This window comes from Tursiops truncatus, chromosome 15, assembly GCF_011762595.2.
Source record: "Tursiops truncatus isolate mTurTru1 chromosome 15, mTurTru1.mat.Y, whole genome shotgun sequence".
Taxonomy (NCBI): Eukaryota; Metazoa; Chordata; class Mammalia; order Artiodactyla; family Delphinidae; genus Tursiops; species Tursiops truncatus.
In genome coordinates this window covers 63,593,075-63,611,853 of record NC_047048.1, presented here as the reverse complement: position 1 = coordinate 63,611,853, position 18,779 = coordinate 63,593,075, and the positions used below count along the sequence as shown (strand labels likewise).

The 18,779-nt window shown below is 53.0% G+C and overlaps 1 protein-coding gene across 1 annotated transcript in view; it reads right to left on the bottom strand.

Moving 5' to 3' along the window:
- Positions 1-8,413: 8,413 nt before the first annotated feature.
- Positions 8,414-18,779, bottom strand: part of AAR2 (AAR2 splicing factor) — a 67,909-nt gene continuing 57,543 nt past the window's right edge. Inside the window, exon 4 of the mRNA XM_073792955.1 lies at positions 8,414-10,176. Within this exon, the coding sequence (XP_073649056.1) occupies positions 10,168-10,176 (9 nt within the window). The 3' untranslated portion in view covers positions 8,414-10,167. The remainder of the gene's footprint in view (positions 10,177-18,779) is intronic.

Here is an 18,779-nt window from a genome sequence, read left to right as displayed (position 1 = left end):
AGGTGCCAGGGCTTGGCGGCAGCCGGAGGAGGGAGGGAGGCAGGCAGGCAGGCAGCTGGAGGTGGTGGGAAGAACCTTTTTTTCCCCTGTCTTTAGCAAACTCGGGTCCCCGTTTCCAAGCTGCGCTCCAGAGCCCTCAGTTGCTGCGTCACTGCACGCAGTCAGCCCGCAGTGGGCGGAAGGGGAGGCTCCCTCCCTCTGGCAGGGGCTGGGGGGCAGGGGGGTGGTGGGGAGCCAGGCAGAGGGTCAGGGGTGAGGACAGTGAAGGCTCCCTGACTGCTCCCAGAGGGAAGCCCAGCTGGATTCACCCCTGGAATCACAGAAGGCTGAGCTGGGAGAGCCTCGGAGACTTAACCCCTAGTGTCCCACAAATAGATGGAGACCATGAGGCTCAGAGAGGGGCTGGGATTCAGTCGGTGACACACAGCAGCGAGCTAGCTCATCATTCTCATCATTCGAATTCCAAACCCCTATCTCCTAGCAACCGCAAAGCAAAGGCCTCCTGGACCCACCTCTGTCGCCACGGGCTCATCTGTCACTGCAGAAAGAAAAATGTCTGAACTAGAGGCCTAGTTCTCACTCCCCGGCCCTGGCACCTGGAAGCACAGAGACCCCCACCTGCACGATCACAAGCACCTCAGCGGGGTGTGGTTCTGAGCCCCTGTCGTGGGGCGCAGCACAGTGCTAGGTACACAGCAGGCGCTCAATAAGTGGTCTTGTACTCCATTTATGTGCCGGGATGCTGGCCCCATTTCTACATTGTCAAAGACAGAACCCGCCCACATCATGTGTTTTCTAAAGATGACCCCCTCGCGTACCAAATGTCGCTTCAGCCACTTTTGAAGTAAACTCCGGGAGACGGATCACCTGCACAGGCCTTCTTACGCTGAAGAGAGGAATACAAATGCTGTGTCTGCTTTCTGCCTCCTCAGGAGCACCCGCACCCCTGTGACTGGGCCCTGGGGGCTGCGGTGTCTCTGTGAGATGGGTCTGCCCCGTCATTGGACGGCCCCAGGAACCAAGCGCTTTGTTCTCCCTCTGTTCTGCAGTCATGGTCACTTCTCAGGACCCATGTCACCTCCCCGTCCCCCCCGGAAGCCGGGGAGATGGGCCACCTACCGGAACTGTGTGTTAGTGGCAACTAAAGGAGCTGGGACAGGCCACGGCTCTCTTACTAACAGCATGCTTCCCCCGGGGCCTCCAGCAGGGCCTGGGAGGTGAGGCGCTGCTGAGTGAGTGACCAGTGACATCAGGCGCTCTCAGACCAGGCTGAGCTCCACCTGCAGTGTATGTCCAGGTGCCCTCAAACCAGGATCTGGCTCTGCCACCCACATTTGATTCCCACGGCCTAATACCCGCCTTCCATGCCCTCCACCCATCACTTCTGTTGAACAAATGGGAGCTTTAGAATTTCCATAACACAGGGCTAAGACTAGACTCTAAACTCTAACCCACCTGGTTTCAAATCCTGGTGCCACCACTTCACCAGTTGTGGGGCATTGGACAACCTACTATAGCTCTCTTTGCCCCAGTTTCCTCGTCTGTAAAGTGGGGAGAGTAATCATAGGGTGGGATGGGACAAAAGGAGGGCCTGGATTTACGGTGCTCAGAGGCGGTGCTCGCTCAACAGAGGGCCCAGCACTGTGCATGGCTCCTAGGCGACGGTCACTGATGCTCTGTGGCATGAATGGGTGTTAGTCAATGATCCGTTGTCATTACTATTATCATCATCAACACCAGCAGGGATCCCCAAGCCTGGTTTTGCAACTAGCCCTGCTATAGGGTGTAGCAAAAATTTCCAAACAAAATTTGCTTCCATTCATTTTTGAAAAGGCCACGTCAGACAGCTCGGCAAGGAGGAGGCGGCATTGCGAAACCCAGCACAGAGGGATCTGGGCCCCGCTCCTCGGCTCGGGAAATGATCTGCGATCCGTGAGCAAGGGGGCCCTCGGAGCCGGCACCCCCAGGGCTCGGTCCAGGGGACTCCTGGGTTTATCCCCACTCTCTGAGTGACCCTGAGCAGCCACCCAACTGCTCTGAGCCTCAGTTTCCTCATCTGTCAAATGGAGACAATTTCTGTTTTCATGCGTACCCCTCCCTGGGGGTGGTTAGAAGGTGAGGGGATTGAATGTGTTCTGCAAGCTGTAGAGTATCGTGCACACCCTACAGGCCTCAGTCCTGGCCTGGGGCAACCCAGAAGACACTGTGGAGTGGGTGTGGGAGCAGAACAGGCTCCACCCCCCACCCCCCCAGAGGCCACAACCAAAGAAAATCTAGTCACCTGAGTTTTAAAGGGTTCCCCCCACAAGAGTCTGATGAAGAGGGGAGTGGGCTTGTCTTTGGTGCAACACAGGAAGCCCCTCCTTAGTGAGAGCCTTTCCCAAAGAGGGTGGGGTGACAGTTTGCATGGCAGGGGCCCCCTCCCAGCTGAGCCGGCCTCCACACTCCCTTAAACCATCAGGATCCTCCATTAGAAGGAACTTCGGAGCCTCACGCCCAGCCCCTCAAAGCCACCAAGCCCCAATGTGGGACAGCCCTCCTCACGCGCAAAGAAGAGGCAGGGCCCCTGAGGACTCCCTTCCCGGGATGTCAGGATCACAGACTCCAGACTGTGGGTAGACGCAAGGCCCCTCTGAGTTCACCAGGCCCTAGCTTTCACTTTACTAAGGCAGTCCAGAGAGGGGACATGTCTCATCCAAGAGCACACAGCAAGGCAGCAACAAGCCTCCTGGCACAGGCTGGACACCCACCATGACAGTACATTGCCCACCTCCATGGCCAGCCTGCTCAGGAGGCCCCCTCCTCCTAGAAGGACACATACCCACGCCAACCCCAAGCCTGCCCAGCACTTGGCTGCCTCCTTGCCTCTAACCATGCAGTTCTCTCAGCCAGCAGTGCCCTTCCCCGCCATTCTCCATCGACCCAAATCCCTCGAATCCTCCACAACCCACCCCAGATCCAGTGTGTGTCCTCCAGGAAGCACTCCCTGCAGGTCCTAACCAGTGGCCCCTTCCCAGCACTCGAGCAGCCCCAGCCTCCATCCCTGAGAGGGGCCTGGCAGATGACTCGAGTTTACAGAGCAGGGCCCTGTGGGGGGCCTCTGGGTCCCCATGCCTGGCACAGGGGTGGGCACTCAGCAGGCCTCAGGAAGCACTGGTGGCCCAAAGACAGAATGGAGGATGAGGAACTGGAGAGGTGAAGGAGCTGGTGGCCTAGTGAAAGAAAGAAGGGATGAACCAGTAAATAGGTGATGATGTGAGCAGATGAACTGATTCAGGAATAAATGCCTGGCAAGATGGGCACAGACACACCACCGAAGATGTAGGGTCTTGCCCAAGTGTGGCCCCTCACCCTCATGGAGAGCCTCTGGGGGCTCCTAGATGTACTGGGATTTTAGAGGCCACAGGCCCATCAGAGCCCAGCCAAATGCCTCTAGGTTTGCAGACCCAGCTGGAGGCCAGGAACCCACAGGGATGGCCAAGGTGGCGACTGGGACTGGCCAAGGGTCCCACCATACCCCACCACCTAGTCCTTGACTGAGAATGGCCTAGACCTGTCCTCAGCCCCAGGGGAATGGCATGAAGAGGCAGGCATAACCCTGGCCCTCCCCACACCAACCACACTGAGCGACATCCAATAATAAGGAACGGTGACTGGGTCAGTGAAGGCAGAGGTCCGTGGGGCTGTAAAGGTGGTGACAGGGACACACCTGGCCTGGGTACCAAGGAAAGCTTTTTTCTGGAGACCTGGATGATTAGTAGTAGTTAAGTAGGAAAATGAGGGGAAGGAAGGCAGGAGGTTCAGGCAGAGGAATCAGCATGTGCAAAGGCCCTGAGGCTGGAGGGAACCTGGCCTGTTCCAGGAACTGAAAGCAGGCTAGGGGGATCGGAGCCAAAAGGTGGCGGGGAGGGGGGCAGCGGTGCAAGATGTGGCTAGAGGAGTAGCGAGTTGGGGAAGGAGGCTGGGCTTCATCCTGGGAGCTGTGGGCATTTACTGAGTACTTACTGTGTGCTTAAAAAAAAATCTGCATTCATGATTTTATGAATTCACATTCCAGAATGTTTAAGTGAAAGTGTTTAAATGCACTGTAATCAGACAGTGCTATTTTTTAATGCTTTTTTGAATGAATGAAACTATCAATCAATCAATCAATCACAGATGTATAGGAGGGTAGAGACCACCTGCCCCCATCACACAGAGTGCCCTATACAATTCCTCAGGGCCTCCCCATCACGGAGAAACGCTGGCACCGATGAAGCCAGTGGCCCATAAACCACACAAGAACCTAACGAGATGCCAGTGGGTGCCCCCGGTACATCCAGTACGTCACTGAGTCTTCTGAAAGCTCCAAAGTACACAATCTATCCTTAGTTTCCAAGTGCTGCACAGCCTGTCTTCAAAAACACCAACTCAGCTGCCAGGCAGCCTCGCGCTCAGGGCACAGCCCTCAAACCCACAGCTCCATAGCAAGGCTGGCACTAGCGGAATGCTGCCCCGGGTCCCACATAACAGCCATCCATCAGCCCGCTCCACCCCACACCTCCTCTCCAGTCTAGACCTTGCCTTCCGTCCCCAGTGCCCAACACAGACCGCCTCCCCCTGACAAAACAGGGGCTCCTCGAGGGTGGGGACCACATCAGGCCATCACATGTCCCCAGCGCCTTGCACAGGCCTAGCCTGGCCTCTGATGGATGAATGAGGGGCGGGTGCCAGGGACACCACACACAAGCACACTCGCTGAAGTCCAGCGGCCGTCTCTCAGCTCCAGGAGGACACAGGAGTCCCGGCGCACCCCTGCCACGGCGCAGGCACGAGCACACACGCCTGCCCCACGTGCACAGCCAGTGTCTCCAGGAGCTGCTGGGAATACAATTGGCATCTGCCGCCGACTGGCTGCCAACAGCCCAGTTCCGGGGCCTGGCGGTGGCTCCCGACTCCAGCTACCAACGGGCTAGCCGGCTCTGCGGCCCCATCCAGTCCTGGTGCCCACAGGAGTCTGGCTCCGGCCCCTCAGGCCACCCTGGGGCCAGGCAGCCCACAGTCCCCCCTGTGGGACAGAAACTGGGCTCCTCCAACAGCCTCTCTGGGACGGTCCTGTACAATCTCGCTTCACCACCTCTGGCCTGGCAGAAGACACAACCCCCTCCCACCAGCGAAGGCCCAGAGGTAGAGGGAGCCAGGACCCCAGGGAACTGGGCTGGGCTGGGAGGTGCAACCGGGTAGAGCCAGGCCAGCCCAGCCTCCCTTGAGGCTGGGGACTGCAGCCCCCTCCCCCTCTGTCATTTCCACTTCCAGGCAGGTGTGGGTGCAGGAACCCTCCCCCCCGGTTAGCCCTGCTTTCCAAGCTTGAAGCTTCCCATTCTAGGGGCACCTCCTCCGCCCCCTCATCCCCCAACTGGCCTTCCCCATCCCATAAGCCCTTCCCCTATTTCATTTTTTTCCCCACATCAACAGTCTCTGGCAGCCCTTCTGCAACACAGGCAGCACCGAGGAAGAAGGGAGAAGGGAGAGGGATGAAGGGATAGAGGAATGGAAGGATGGAGGGGGACTGGAGGCATTAGGTTTGGTCGAAAGAGGCCAGAGGCCATCACATGTCCAGGTAGCACATATCCCCTCCCAGCAGGCCAGGCACATCTGAACCCTGGCCTCTCGGGCCACCTGGTCCACCCGCCACCCGCTCTGAACACGATCCCCCTTTCACCGTGGGGCGCCGCACGTGGGGGCCTCCAGTAGCCATGTGAGCACCCCCCCAGCCCAGGTGCCCAGGTCAGCCCGGCCCCTCCCGGGTACGCAAACAGGGAGGGGGCGCTATGCAGCGGGGGTGGGGGGGTGGCCCCTGCCCCCTCCCCAGATGCCAGGTTCGGGGAAAGAGCTCGGTAAGGGGGTAGCCGGCCGGGCAGGCTCCCGGGGCTACTGAGGCGGGATCGGAAGCAGCTGGGTTGAATGGAGGAATGCCCGGGCCGGCCGGCCGGCAGAACCCTCCGTCTCCTTAGCTCCAAGGTTGGTGGGCAGGGGAGGGGTCTACCTGACCCCCCTGTCCACCCTGCTGATGGAGGGTTGGGCCGGAGTAGAGGCTTCCCAGCTTTGGCAACCGGTTGACAAGGGGGAGTCCGCGGGAAAAAGAGGTGGAATGGGGGCCCGGCCCCGGATAGAGGGTTCCGGGCCCAGCGCCACCGCCCCCCGGCTTGAGGGTCGGGGGAGACCTAGATTGGGGGATCCCACCCAGAGAAGGGGGCTTCCCAGCCGCAGAGCCGCCCCCTCGGTTCTGGGGCTCAGAAGACAGAACTGGCAGGGGGAGGGGGCTTTTCTGCGCCAGCGCCGCCCCTCGGTTTAGGGAAGTCTGTCCGAGAGGAGACCGGATTTGGGGGTCTTGAAGAGGGACGGGGCGCACCGGCCCCGGAAAGGGGGTCCCGGCTACCGCGCGCCACCCCCGCGCCCTCACCTGCGCCCGGCGCCCCGGCCGCCTCCGGCCCGCTCGACCGCTGCGCTGCGCCGCCGCCGCCGCTCAGGTCCGCTCGCAGGTCCTCTCGCCTAGGCCCCGGCCCCGGCCCCGGCCCCGGCCCCGGCCCGCGGGCGCCCCATGCCTCTCCTCTGACCGGCGCGGCGCCCCAGATGCGGCTGCGGGAGGAGGAGCCGCGCGGCCCCGGCTCCCCGAGAGCGGCGGGGAGGGGGCGGGGGGCGGGGGGCGGGGAGAGGCGCGCGGGGGAGGGGGCCGCGCGGCTGCGCCCAAAACCAGGCGCGGATGCAGCCACCGGCCCGGGGCTGGGGGTGGGGGGGCGCCGTTTCCAACGCCCACCCCCACTCACGCCCCCGCAACCCCGGGGGGGAGGGGGAGGGTCTCCGCAGCCGGCGACGCTGGGTCGCGCGCGAGCCGGAAGGGCGCTTGGAGATCCCTGGTTGGCCGCCCAGAGAGTGCAGGCTACTGGCACAAGGTCACACAGCGCGGGCTGCGGTAGCGTGGGAACCTGGAACTCCAGGCTGCAGAGTGGGTCAGCGGGAACGTAGGTTGACGAGCGCCAGCCCCGTGGAGAAGAGAAACTGAGGCCCACAGAGGATGAGATTGGTTTGGGCCATACCGTGCGAGTCAGGAGGCCCTTGGGATTCGAACCTAGGGGTCCTGCCGCTGGGAACGTGTGCCCCCTCCTGGTGGCCTGTTTCTTGCAGAAACCTCTCCCTGGTGTCTTCTTGCCTATGGCAGCACGGGGGTTAAAGACAATCCCTGAAGTCGGATGGACCGGGCAGAGTACCCATCCTACCTCTCCTGAGGCTCTGAGATCAGAGATGAGAGACTGTTCTTTTGGAGCCCCAGTTTCTTCACCTAAAATGGGAACAACACTAGTATAGTATCCCCAACTGGGATCGAGGAAACAAGGAGATAATGGATGTTAAGCTCCTTGCTGGTGCCTGGCATTCAGTAAGTGTCAAATGAATGTGTTCACTCTCCCTGGCTCCCACATCTCCCAAGAATGCCAGTTGAATGCAGAGTCAAAATGGTGTTAAAGGTTGGCATTCAAGGCTCCTTACAAGCTCTTTTTCCGGCTTGATCCACTGCCCACCCACCCTGCCTCATCCTCATCCCAGAAACGTCTGTTCCAGTGCTTCTCTGCCTTTCCCTGTGTCTGCAATGCCTTCCCACCATCTCTGCCCGGCAAACTCCTATTCATCCATCAAAGCCCTGAGCAATCAGTCACATATCCCAGTTTCTCACACTCCCTAGCTGCCCATCCATGCCTCCCTTCTCCTTTCCCACTGCCTGGTCTAGGTTTGTCTCTGTCTTCATGGGCTCTGACAACTGTGGTGAGAGGATATCACTCAGAGGAGATGACACCATGAGGTCATGTTCCTTGGAGGAGGCAGCTTTAGTAGGGCCTGGAAGGAGAAGTGAGTCTGGAGTTCCAGGGGGAGGAAGGAGAGTGTGTGGCAGGCAAAGAGGTGGTTTATGTTTGGGCAGAGTGTCAATAAGGCCACAGAGAATGTGCCGCCTGGAGCAGTTGGGAAGACCTTATTGTCTGAGCTGGGAGCCAGCAAGAGCCGAGGGCTGGGCAGTGACCTGGCAACATATGGTCAGGTTGAAGATGAGCAGGCTTTGCCCTGGAGAACACCTCACACAGGGGTCCCAGGAGACTTGTACAAGGATGTTCGTAGCAGCGTCATGTGTAATAGTGGAAAGTTGGACACAGCCTAGCTATCCATCAAGCAGAGATGGGGTAAATAGTGATGAACTCAAGCAGTGGGAAAGCTCTCCACACCATGATCTTCAAAATAGGTGAATGCAAGCCTCATGCGTCCATGAAAAGAAATCTCAGAAAAACACACTGTTGATGCAATTCGTGAAAATTCAGAGTTGTACACTTATGATTCGTGTACTCTTTGTATGAATTTTATACTTCAATACAATAAAAAAATTTTTTAATACATCATTGGATGAAAAAAGCAAATTGCAGATGGAAGACACAGTTTGATGCCAGATATATAAAGTTTGAAAACCCACAATACTATATATTGTTGAGGGACACATGCATATGTAATATAAGTGTATTACATAAAAACACACATGGCAGTAATAAAGAGCAAATTCAAGAGAGTAGTGACCCAGAGGGAGAAAGGGAAGGGAATGTGATGGGGCTTCAATTACACTTGAAACGGTTTATTTCTTAAGCTGGGTGGTGGGTACATGGGTGTTTGTTATGCTGTTCTCTAGACTTTGTTGTGAACATGAAATATTCATAATGTAATAATGCTTTTTTTTTAAATTAAAAATAATTCTTTATTTATTTGTCTGCACTGGGTCTTAGTTGCAGCATGTGGGATCTAGTTCCCTGACCAGGGATCAAACCCAGGCCCCCTGCATTGGGAGCGCAGAGTCTTAACCACTGGACCACCAGGGAAGTCCCTGCTTTATTTATTTATTTTTTTTAGAAAGTCAGGAGATGCCTGGGAAGGCAATGGGGAGCCACTGTTGGTTCTTGAGTGGGGTTGTGACATGGTCAGTGGACTGGAAGGGGCAAGACTAGAAAAGCAAGGTCGTGGGGAGGCTGGTGTGACAGTCCAGGGGACAGGTGTGAAGGCCTGAGGGGGGACAGAGACAGAGTTATGGGGAGAAGGAAAAGGATGGGAGAGATTTAGAGGAATAAACAACTGGTGTGCTTAGGCAAGCGTCACAAACTTAAATGCTCACAGAGCCCAGGCAGGTCATTAAGCAGGCGGTGAGCATGGAGGTGTGGGGACTGTGACACATGGTCTGGCAGGGGCAGCCCCTACTCAGCACCAGCTGATTGTTGCCACGTAGAAAAAGAGGCCCAGTGGGGTTACATCTTGTTTTTTTGAAGATAAATCAGCAATTCCAATTTTTTAAAATACAAAATTTTTCAGATTTTTTAAAATACAAAATTTTCCAAATTTTAAATGATGGAACTAAGTTGAAAAAAAACAAAACAAAACTCTGTGGGGGCCAAGCCATAAGGTTTGCGATCTCTTTGGTGAGGAAGAGCCTCCAGGAGATGAAATGAAGGGACAGCGACACCAAGTTTTCCTGCCAGTGAGGCTGAAGAGGCTCACAGCCTGAGCAGCAGTCGTGGAGGGCTTCCTGGAAGAACTGACACCGGGCAGTGAAGGGGGAAGTTGTTTCAGGCTGAGAGAATAGCAAGTGCAAAGGCAGGGGTAGAGCTGAGTGAGCCCAGAAGAGCAAAAATCACCAACAGGGCATTTCACAGAAGGGAAACATGGCCGGTAAACACGAGTTGCCTGACCTCATTAGTCATCAGGGAGAGGTAAGTCCAGACAGTGATGAATTGCCACTTTATTCCCATTCGACTGGCAAAAATGAGAAAGTCTGACAATACCAAGTGTGGGTAAAGATGTAGATCAGTGCAGCTCTGTTGCACACTGCAACACCACTGTGACCCAGCAAATCCACTCCTGGATACGTGTGCCCAAGAGAACCCTGCACACGTAGCCTGGGCCAATGCTTCTCGAACTTCAGTGTTCATAGGAATCCCCCAGGGATCTTGTTCAAAGGCAGGTTCTGATTCGGCAGGTCTAGGGCAGGGCTGAGGAGTCTACATTTCTAACAAGTTTCCAGGTGATGCCGACCCTGGAACACAACACATTTTTGAAGAGCAGTAGGAGAAATGCAGATGAATATCCACGGCAGCACTGTTCGTAAGATCAGAAAACCTGAAAACAATCCAATTATCAATTGACGAGAGAAGGAACAAATAAATAAATTGTGGTATAGTCACACACAGCCCTTAAAATCACAACTACACACAACATGGATGAATTCTCACCAACGTGGCATTGAGGTTTTTTTTTTTAAGACAACATTCTATACAGTATACTGTTTAAAATAATAAGTAAAAACAAATAAATTGTATAGGCATTCATACATGTAAGAAGACTAAAATCAAAGAAACTAGGGAAGGATAAACTCAAAATTCAGAATATTAGTGACCTCTGGCAGAGAGCTGGGGGATGGGATGGGCTGGAGCACAGAAATGGATGTCAGATTTTGTTTCTGTTCTAGTTCTTGGGGCGGGGGTGGGTGGGTAGGGGACAGTGGTTCACAGGCACATATGTTGTGTTTTATAGTGTATTGTATTGTATTATGTACACAGGGCCGTGCATGGACCAATCCTGAGATTGTGTCATGAGCCAAGGATGCTGTTAACTCAATCATGAGTCCCTGAGGTCCGTATTTAAAAAGAGAGAGAGAAACTCATAGAGACAGAGACTCAAAGAGAGATGGAGAGACTGAGAGAGATGGGGAGAGTTGAGGACAGGCATGGTCCATTTGGGAACGTGTGTTCTAACCCAAGCACAGCACAGAGCGGTCAGGGCTCTGAAGGGAACAGAAGTTGTGGGACTGTGGGATGTTTGCCTGACCCAGCCAGGGGCCAGAAAGGGGTTATCATGGGGAAGAGGCTGTAGCAGCCTGGGTGTCAGATTCTCTTCTGACTCCTGCCATCAGGCCACCAGCTCAGACCATGCAGAGCCACAGACTTCAGGAAAGACCCTAGGAGAGGACAGAATGACTCAAGCCAAGTGGAGAGAGTCCACTTGGCAGCAGGTAACCTCCAGCCTTGGGTAAAGACCAGCTCTGGTAATGACTAGATCCGAGTGGTAACCACATCTAGCTAATGATGAGTCTTGGCTTGTGACCAAATCAGATAATGTCCATATCCGTCAAGATCAGATCTGGGGATGCCTGGCCCCAACACTGCTCTCCAGGTCAACGAGGCATCTGGTCAGCCTTGGTCAGCCCCTGGGGGAAATGGAGAGGGAGGAAAATCCCAGGGCCCCTGCAGGCAGTGAGGGTTGGCCTCTTTCTCCTCACCCTACTGCGTGCGATGAACCCTCTCTCCCCTACACGGCCCTTGGGGCTGGCCCCGCCTCCCCATTGCTCTGTCTTTGCCCTGGCTCAGCCTCTGCATCCCCTGACTGGACCACTCCAGCCTCCTCCCAGGACTTCTGCTCCGGTCTCTCCCTTTCCAATACATCCTCCACACCAGCCTCAGAGAGAACTTTCTATAAAACAGATGTGTCCCTCCCTTGCTCAGAACTCTGCATTGGCTCCCTACCACCTGGGGTGAAAGTTTGAACTGGTATTCAGCGTTAGCCTGGTATTCAAAACTCTTCACCATTTGTCTTTTGTACCCTCTCCTAATTCAATTCTGGTCAAATCCCATGACTCAGGTACAGGCTCTGCAGTTTCTCCCAAAGACAAGCTGTTTCACACCTCAGCCTATGCAGGTCCTTCGACCTGGAATGCCTCTCCCCCATTGGATACTCATCTTTTGAAATTCGACTCAGATGTCACCTACTCTGGGGAAACCTTCCCTAACTTCTACGCCCCATTCCCCATTCCCAGTTTGTCACCCCAAATACTTTATTTTTTCCCCTTGGTATTACCAAGCATTTCTTTCTTTCTTTCTTCTTTAGCTTTACTGAGGTATAATCGACAAATAAAAATTGTATATATTTAAGGTGTACAACTTGATGTTTTGATATATGTATATATTGTGGAATGACCGCCACAATCAAGTTTATTAACATGTCCACACCTCACATGGTTACCTTTTTTTTCTTCTGGTGAGAACACTTAAGATTACACTCTTAGCACATTTCAAGTATACAATACAGTATTGTTAACTGTAGACTCCCCAGATGCTTTATGATTGCAAAGACACACCATGCCTCAAACACCTTATAACAAATGGTTTTGCCACCCACCTTGGGGTCCAGCAGCAGACAAGGTGGACAGCTCCCAGACACTGGTCCACTGGAGGCACCCAACAGCTCTCTCCAATTCTTCTGCCTGATGGCTTTTTTTAAATAATTGAAGTATAGTTGATTTACAATATTGTGTTAGTTTCGGATATATGGCAAAGTGATTCAGTGATATGTATATTCTTTTTTAGATTATTTTCCATTATAGGTTATTACAAGATACAGAATATAGTTCCCTGTGCTATACAGTAACTTCTAGCTGTTTATCTATTTTATATATAGTAGTGAGTATCTGTTAATTCCATACTCAGAATCTATCCCTCCCTTTCCCCTTTGGTAACCGTAAGTTTGTTTTCTATGTCTGTGAGACTGTTTCTGTTTTGTAAATAAGCTCATTTGTGTTATTTTTTTAGATTCCACATATAAGTGATATCATATAATATTTGTCTTTCTTTGTCTGACTTACTTCACTGAGTATGATCATCTCTAAGTCCATCCGTGTTGCTGCAAATGGCATTATTTCATTCTTTCTTATGGCTGAGTAGTATTCCATTGTATATATGTACCACATCTTCTTTATCCATTCATCTGTTGTTGGGCACGTGAAGGTAGCTTCCATGTCTTAGCTGTTGTAAACAGACAGCATTTTCTGAAGTCACAAGAGCTCAAGCACAGGACAACTTGGAAATGCAGCGGAGTTAATGCCCTTAGGAGCATCCTTCCATCATGCGGTCAGGAATCAGTGGGTAAATGCTCCTCCTTCAGGGAGACAGTTCTGAGGCATCTTCTCCACTGTTCCTTGGAAGGTCCCCAGCAGGATGGCATTCCAGTGGCCATGTGCTAATGCACACTTTATTGACTTTCTCTCCTCTCCTGTCTCACTCTCCAGACTCCCTCCCTCCCACTTCCTAGGATCACCTCCCAAATGAACTACCTGTGCTCAAGTCACTGTCTCAGGGGCTGCTGCTTTTGGGGGGAACCCAAAGTAAAACATACCTGTTTGCTTCCATCTCTTACATAAAACTGGATATAGCTCCTTGACGTCTGAGGCCACATTGAATTCACCTCAAATTGTGGCCAGCAATCTGGGTTCACATCCTGCTACTTGCATTGTGTGACCTTGACCAAGTCACTTCCTTGAAGACAGAGGCTCAGCAAAAGAAAGTAGGAGATTCCCAGACCGTTAATGAAATATATCCCAGGGTCGACGGGGGGGCGGAATATAGGACTTCACTCTTCCTTCTCTTTTCCTATGTTTTCCAATTTTTTTGAGTATTCACATATTCCTTTGCTTTGTTTTGCTTTGTCTTGATGGTGTGGAAGGAGTGTGACCTCTGGACTGAGCAAGCCTGGGTTCAGATCTTGGCTCTGTCACGTACTAGCTGTGACTAGGCAAGTCACTCAACCTCACTGGGCCTCAGTTTCCACATCTGGAAAATGGACATAAGCATGAGCACCTACTTTGCAGGGTGGTTGTGACTTTTAGGATAGAAGCTCGTTGTAAACCACAGAGTAAATTGCAAGCCTGGGTTATTGTTGTCCCTGGGGCTGGCATCAAGCCTGGCATGGAGGAGGTGCCTGGGAAATGTCTGGAGAACACAAGGAGTGAAGCTAGTAGTGGAGCCCCAGGGTTTTCCTCATCTTGTTCATTCATTCATTCCATGCTCACTGATACCACTTGGGCCAAGCCCTATGCTGGGCACCGGGGATACACAGTTGTAGGAGGAATGTCTCTGGTCTCAGGAGCCTTGCCAGCTCCAGGGGAGACCCAAGAAAACCCACCATTCCCAGAGGGGCTCTGACCAACTGTCGGGGGAGTGTGGGAAGATGTCCGGGAAGAGGTAACTCCCAAGTTGTGCAGGACTTAGTCTGATGAGCAAAGGAAGGACAGAGTGTACATTCCAGCAAGAGGAGACAATGTACACTAAGGCCTGGAGGCCAGGCCGGGCCCTTGCAAGCCACTGTGGGCAGCTCATTGGGGCTGAAGTCTCAGAGTTCAAAGATGAAGCCAGAATGCAGCCAGGGCTGGATCATCACAACCTTGAAGTCCTCTGAGGAATCAGGATTTTCAGCTGAAGGTGGTGGGGATCTATGAAAAATGAGGACAAGACTGGGAAAGAATCTTTGACTTCCTTTGTGAACCAGGGCAACTCCTTTTGCCTCTCAGAGCCTCAGCTTCCTCGTCTGTACACTGGGGGAAAAAATATCACAACAAGGATGTTCTGAGGAGGGCTTGAAATGAAGTGTGCTCAGGGCCTGGCTGAGGAAGGTGCTCCGTTCATTCATATGAATGGAATGAATGGATGAGTGAGCAAACGAATGAATGAATTTCTGCCAGGTGCCTTCCCTCACACTAGTCTCAGCCTGGAACTCAGCCTCCTCCCCGCAATCCTACCTTCTCCCTGCCCTACCCCACTCAGTGGGGCCTGCTACTTGCCCAGAGGCAAGAGACGAGGGTGGGGACTTTTCTAGGGTCATCAAGTGAGTCAAAAGCACAGCCAGGTCCAGTGTTCTGTCCCTTCTCTGTGACACCAGAAATGCTTTTTCTCTGCCCCTCAACATAGATTCACCTCCAGGGCCCGTCCTGGTGCTTTTTGGGACGGGAGGTGCTTGGGTTCCACCGTCTCCTTAAAGGGCCAGACCACCTGCCTCAGCCTCCCAGATGCCCGAGCTACCATCTGCTCCCACCAGAGCCTTAGCTCTTTTCCTTAAATAGTTCCTCTCGTCTCCTTGGAGACATCTCTCACATGGAAGAAAGGAAGGGAGGGAGGGAGGGACGGAGGGAGGAGGACGAGTTGGGTCCCGTTTCCTGAGTACCTACTGTGTGTTGGCTCTGACCCTCATCACACCCCTTTGACCTGGGGATCCCCCCATCCCTTTTCAGATGAGGAACTGAGGCATGGAGACCGGTGATCACAGGCCCCAAATTTCAGAGCAAGTAAGAGCACAGCCAGGATTTGAACCCGGGTCTGTAGGGTTCAAAACCTAAAGCCTGTGTGACGTAAGGGGAAGGTGCATTTGTGCTGCCCTTACCCCATGTCCGAATGCCCTGGACAGGGCACTACCTATCCCCCCAAGTCACCCTCCCTTACATGACCAATTCAGAAACACTTACGGACACCTGTCATATGTTAGGCCCTGGGCCACACACAGAATAGGAAGAGTATCTCAGATGTGAATGGAACAAAGTCTTCTCCCTTGAAATAGAGTGTAGGGGGAGTGGGATGGACAGAAGGACATTTATTTCCTGTGCATACACCAAAAGCTTCGGGGGGACCATTTCAGCTGATCCTCTGAATACCGCAGTTGGTAGGATTTAAGAACCCCATTTTTCAGAAAGGAAACTGAGGCCCAAAGAAGTTAATTCACTTACCCAAGGATATACAGGGAGAAAGTGGTGGAACCAGGATAAAGTCCCAGATTATGCTAAAACTTGCTGGAATGGCCCCCCGAGACCTGAACAAAGTGCTGCTGTGAGGTTGGGAAGGAGTGGTAGCTGGCAGCTCAAGGACCCTTGAGTGGAGGGGGAGAAATGAAAGGACGTGGACAGATGGGTCTCAGCCCCTTTCTGGCCTCAGTCCTCTTGAGCCGTCTCCAAGGCTGACATCACCAGGGTATCTGACACCACCAGCTCAAGCAAAGAGGTGACCAGATCCCACCTTAGTATCTAGTGAGTCCCACTCAAAGCATCTCATAGACATACCTCACCCCGTGGATATCTGGTCAACCCTAAACCCTTGTGTCCTAAACCCTAAACCAGCCCATCTGGTTGATCACACTAGTCTAAATCTTGGGTTTAAGAGGCAACTCTCACATCTGATGGTTCAGCCAAGGGGAGGAGAGGCTATTTCCAAAGATTTCTGGCAAAAGTGGGATCATTGTCATATCAAAATGCCTGCATGCTGTGTGTACACCTTTCACTCTCCTACTCTGCAGTGCACTACAGGGGCTGTGACAACCCCCACAGCAGGCAAGGGAAGAAGGGAGGAAATGCTGGGTGGAGGGACTGGCATGAACAAAAGGCAGGAGGCACAGGGGATTCAGGGAAAAGCAAACAGTTGAGTGCGGGTGCGTGTGGAGAGCAGCAGAGCTGAGGCCAGAGCAGGGGTTTGATCAGGAAAGACTTTGAGTACCAGGTGAACAGCTCAGACTTCATCTGGGAGGCAAAGAGGTGCTGTTACAGGGTTTAGAGGACAGGGAAGATGTGATCCAATGTTGTTTAATCGTGGCCAGTGTAGAGGATGGCCATCAAGAGAGCGTGAGACTGGAGGCAGGGAGGCTAGTGCCGAGGCCACTGCAACCATCCAGAGAAGTGATGGGCCTGGACTAGGCTGCAGCTGAGGAAAGGGAGAGGAAGGAGATAGTCGGGAGAGATGTCAAAGAGACGGAATCAAGAGTTGCTGCTGATGGATCCTGATGTGGGGCGACGGGAGGGGAGGGGGCAAAAATGAGGCTCAGGTTTCTGGTGTGAGCGGCTGATAGGACAGCCTTGAGAGGCGAGGACTGGGCAAAAGGCAAACGGGAGGAAGGCCACATGGGCACCCGGGTCACGTGAGGGATCTCAGGGCACATGGAGCTGCTCCTCCTGCGGGCTCCGTAGTTTACAGTTTTCAAAGGGCTGCCGATCCACAGACTCCCTGGAAGCCACGCCCGCCAACAACCTGTGAGGCCAACCCCATTTCTCTCGGAGAGAAAATTCAAGGCTCAGAGAGCAGCAATGACTGATCCAAGTGGGTGATGGAGCTAGCTCTTCTGCCTTCCATACCCAGGCTTTTCTCCTGCACCCAAGGGGCCTCCCAGTCACCAGAGGTTTGTAAGGAGATGTCCAGAGAAATGGGAAATCAGGGGAGAGGCTGGGGCTGGAGACAGAGAGAGGGGAGGCATGGAGTAGACAAAGTCACTCACGGAGAGGGCATCGAGAGAGACGAGAAAATCACCTGGGCAGAACCTTAAGTATCGGCAACCTTCAAGAGTTGAGCAGAGTGAAGACTGCTGCCACGTCCTGCCCCCAGGCCACCGCGCACGGCCGTGTGTCACGCACCAGGACTTGCTTCAGACAAGTAAGCTCCCCCATTCATCAAACCAGGGATCGAACCCATGCCCCCTGCAGTGGAAGCACGGAGTCTTAACCACTGAACTGCTGGCGAAGTCCCTGGAGGTCCACTTTAAATTAAAATTCTCAGCTTGAATTTTTTTTTTTTTTTTTGATGTCTCTGTTGCTGACTCTGGGCTCTTTCTTTGGTCTTGAAGCTGGGCAAGCACAGGCCTTGTAGGCCTGTGGGGTGCAGCCCAAGAGGTGCACATAAACGACCATCTTCCAGAGCCCATCTAGGAGGGATGAGAAACTGACAGTCTGGGTATCCCTACATGCAGAACCCAGCTCCTGCCTACGTTCCAGCTCATCTTGCCTGGCCTCCTCATCCGTCGGTGGGGCTGTGGCCTCCTCAGCGGCAGGTGGGGCTCCCAGCCAACAGAGCAGCAGTGAAAACTCTCACGCAGCATCTCCAGAGACCCTCTGGGCTTCAATCAACAGCCCAGGCCTTCCAGCCAAAGCTGATCGTAAAATGTGAAAGGTTTTTTCTAGAAATGACAAGATGCTGTACATGGAGAGTTGGATGTTACTTGGTTCCTCTATTAGAAACAGTTCGGTTACCTTATTGTGAAAGTGAGTCCTACAGTATTTCAGCAAAAGGTATTCATGGCAAAAAAAAAAGAGAGGCTAAAATGATGTGAGCAGAGAAGCAGAAGAAAGACCAAGAGACTGCTGGGGGGCCGAACTGGGGAAGGCCATGCTTCCAGGAGAAAGTGGCCAACAGTGTTGTGAAGTGAGGACTGTTTTTCCTGCGCTGCCCACACCTTGGGGGCTGGGGCAAATCTCCAAGGAGACTGTGACTGTACTTCAGTACTGTGGAGTGCTGGACAAAGGTCAAGGGTAATTGTTCTGGTCCTGGCTCTGCCACCACCTCTCCAGGTGACCTTGGACAAATCCCTTTCTCTCTCGAGACCCCTGTTTCTCTCTCTATCTAACAAGAGGGCTCCAGTTTCTGGAAGCATTCCTTTATTTGTTCAACTAATTCAAGAAATATTTACTGAGAACCTGCTATGTGTCAGACACTGTCCTAGGAATTTGGGAGACTTCAGTAAACGAAAAAGATAACGGTCCAGCCTTCCTAGAGCATAGGGGACTTGTCAATAAGCAAAAAACATAATGCAAGACATGATACAGTTTATTAGGTGATTATAAGTTTTATGAAAAAAGGAAGAGAAAGGTAGATATGGGTAAGAGGAGTAGGAAGTGCTAGAGTTGGAGAATTGGCACAGATTATTAATTTTAAATAGGGTAGTCAGGTAGTGCTCACTGAGAAGGTAATATGTGAGGAAAAGAGTGAAGGGGATATGACATCCTTGCAGGTATCTGGGGGAAAAGCTTTCCAGATAGAAGGAACAGCCACTGCAAATGCCCTAGGGTCTGAGATATGAAAATCTTCCTATTATTAAACATCTAAAAATCCTAGATTAAAAAAAATATGGAAATGGATAAGTCTTAAAGA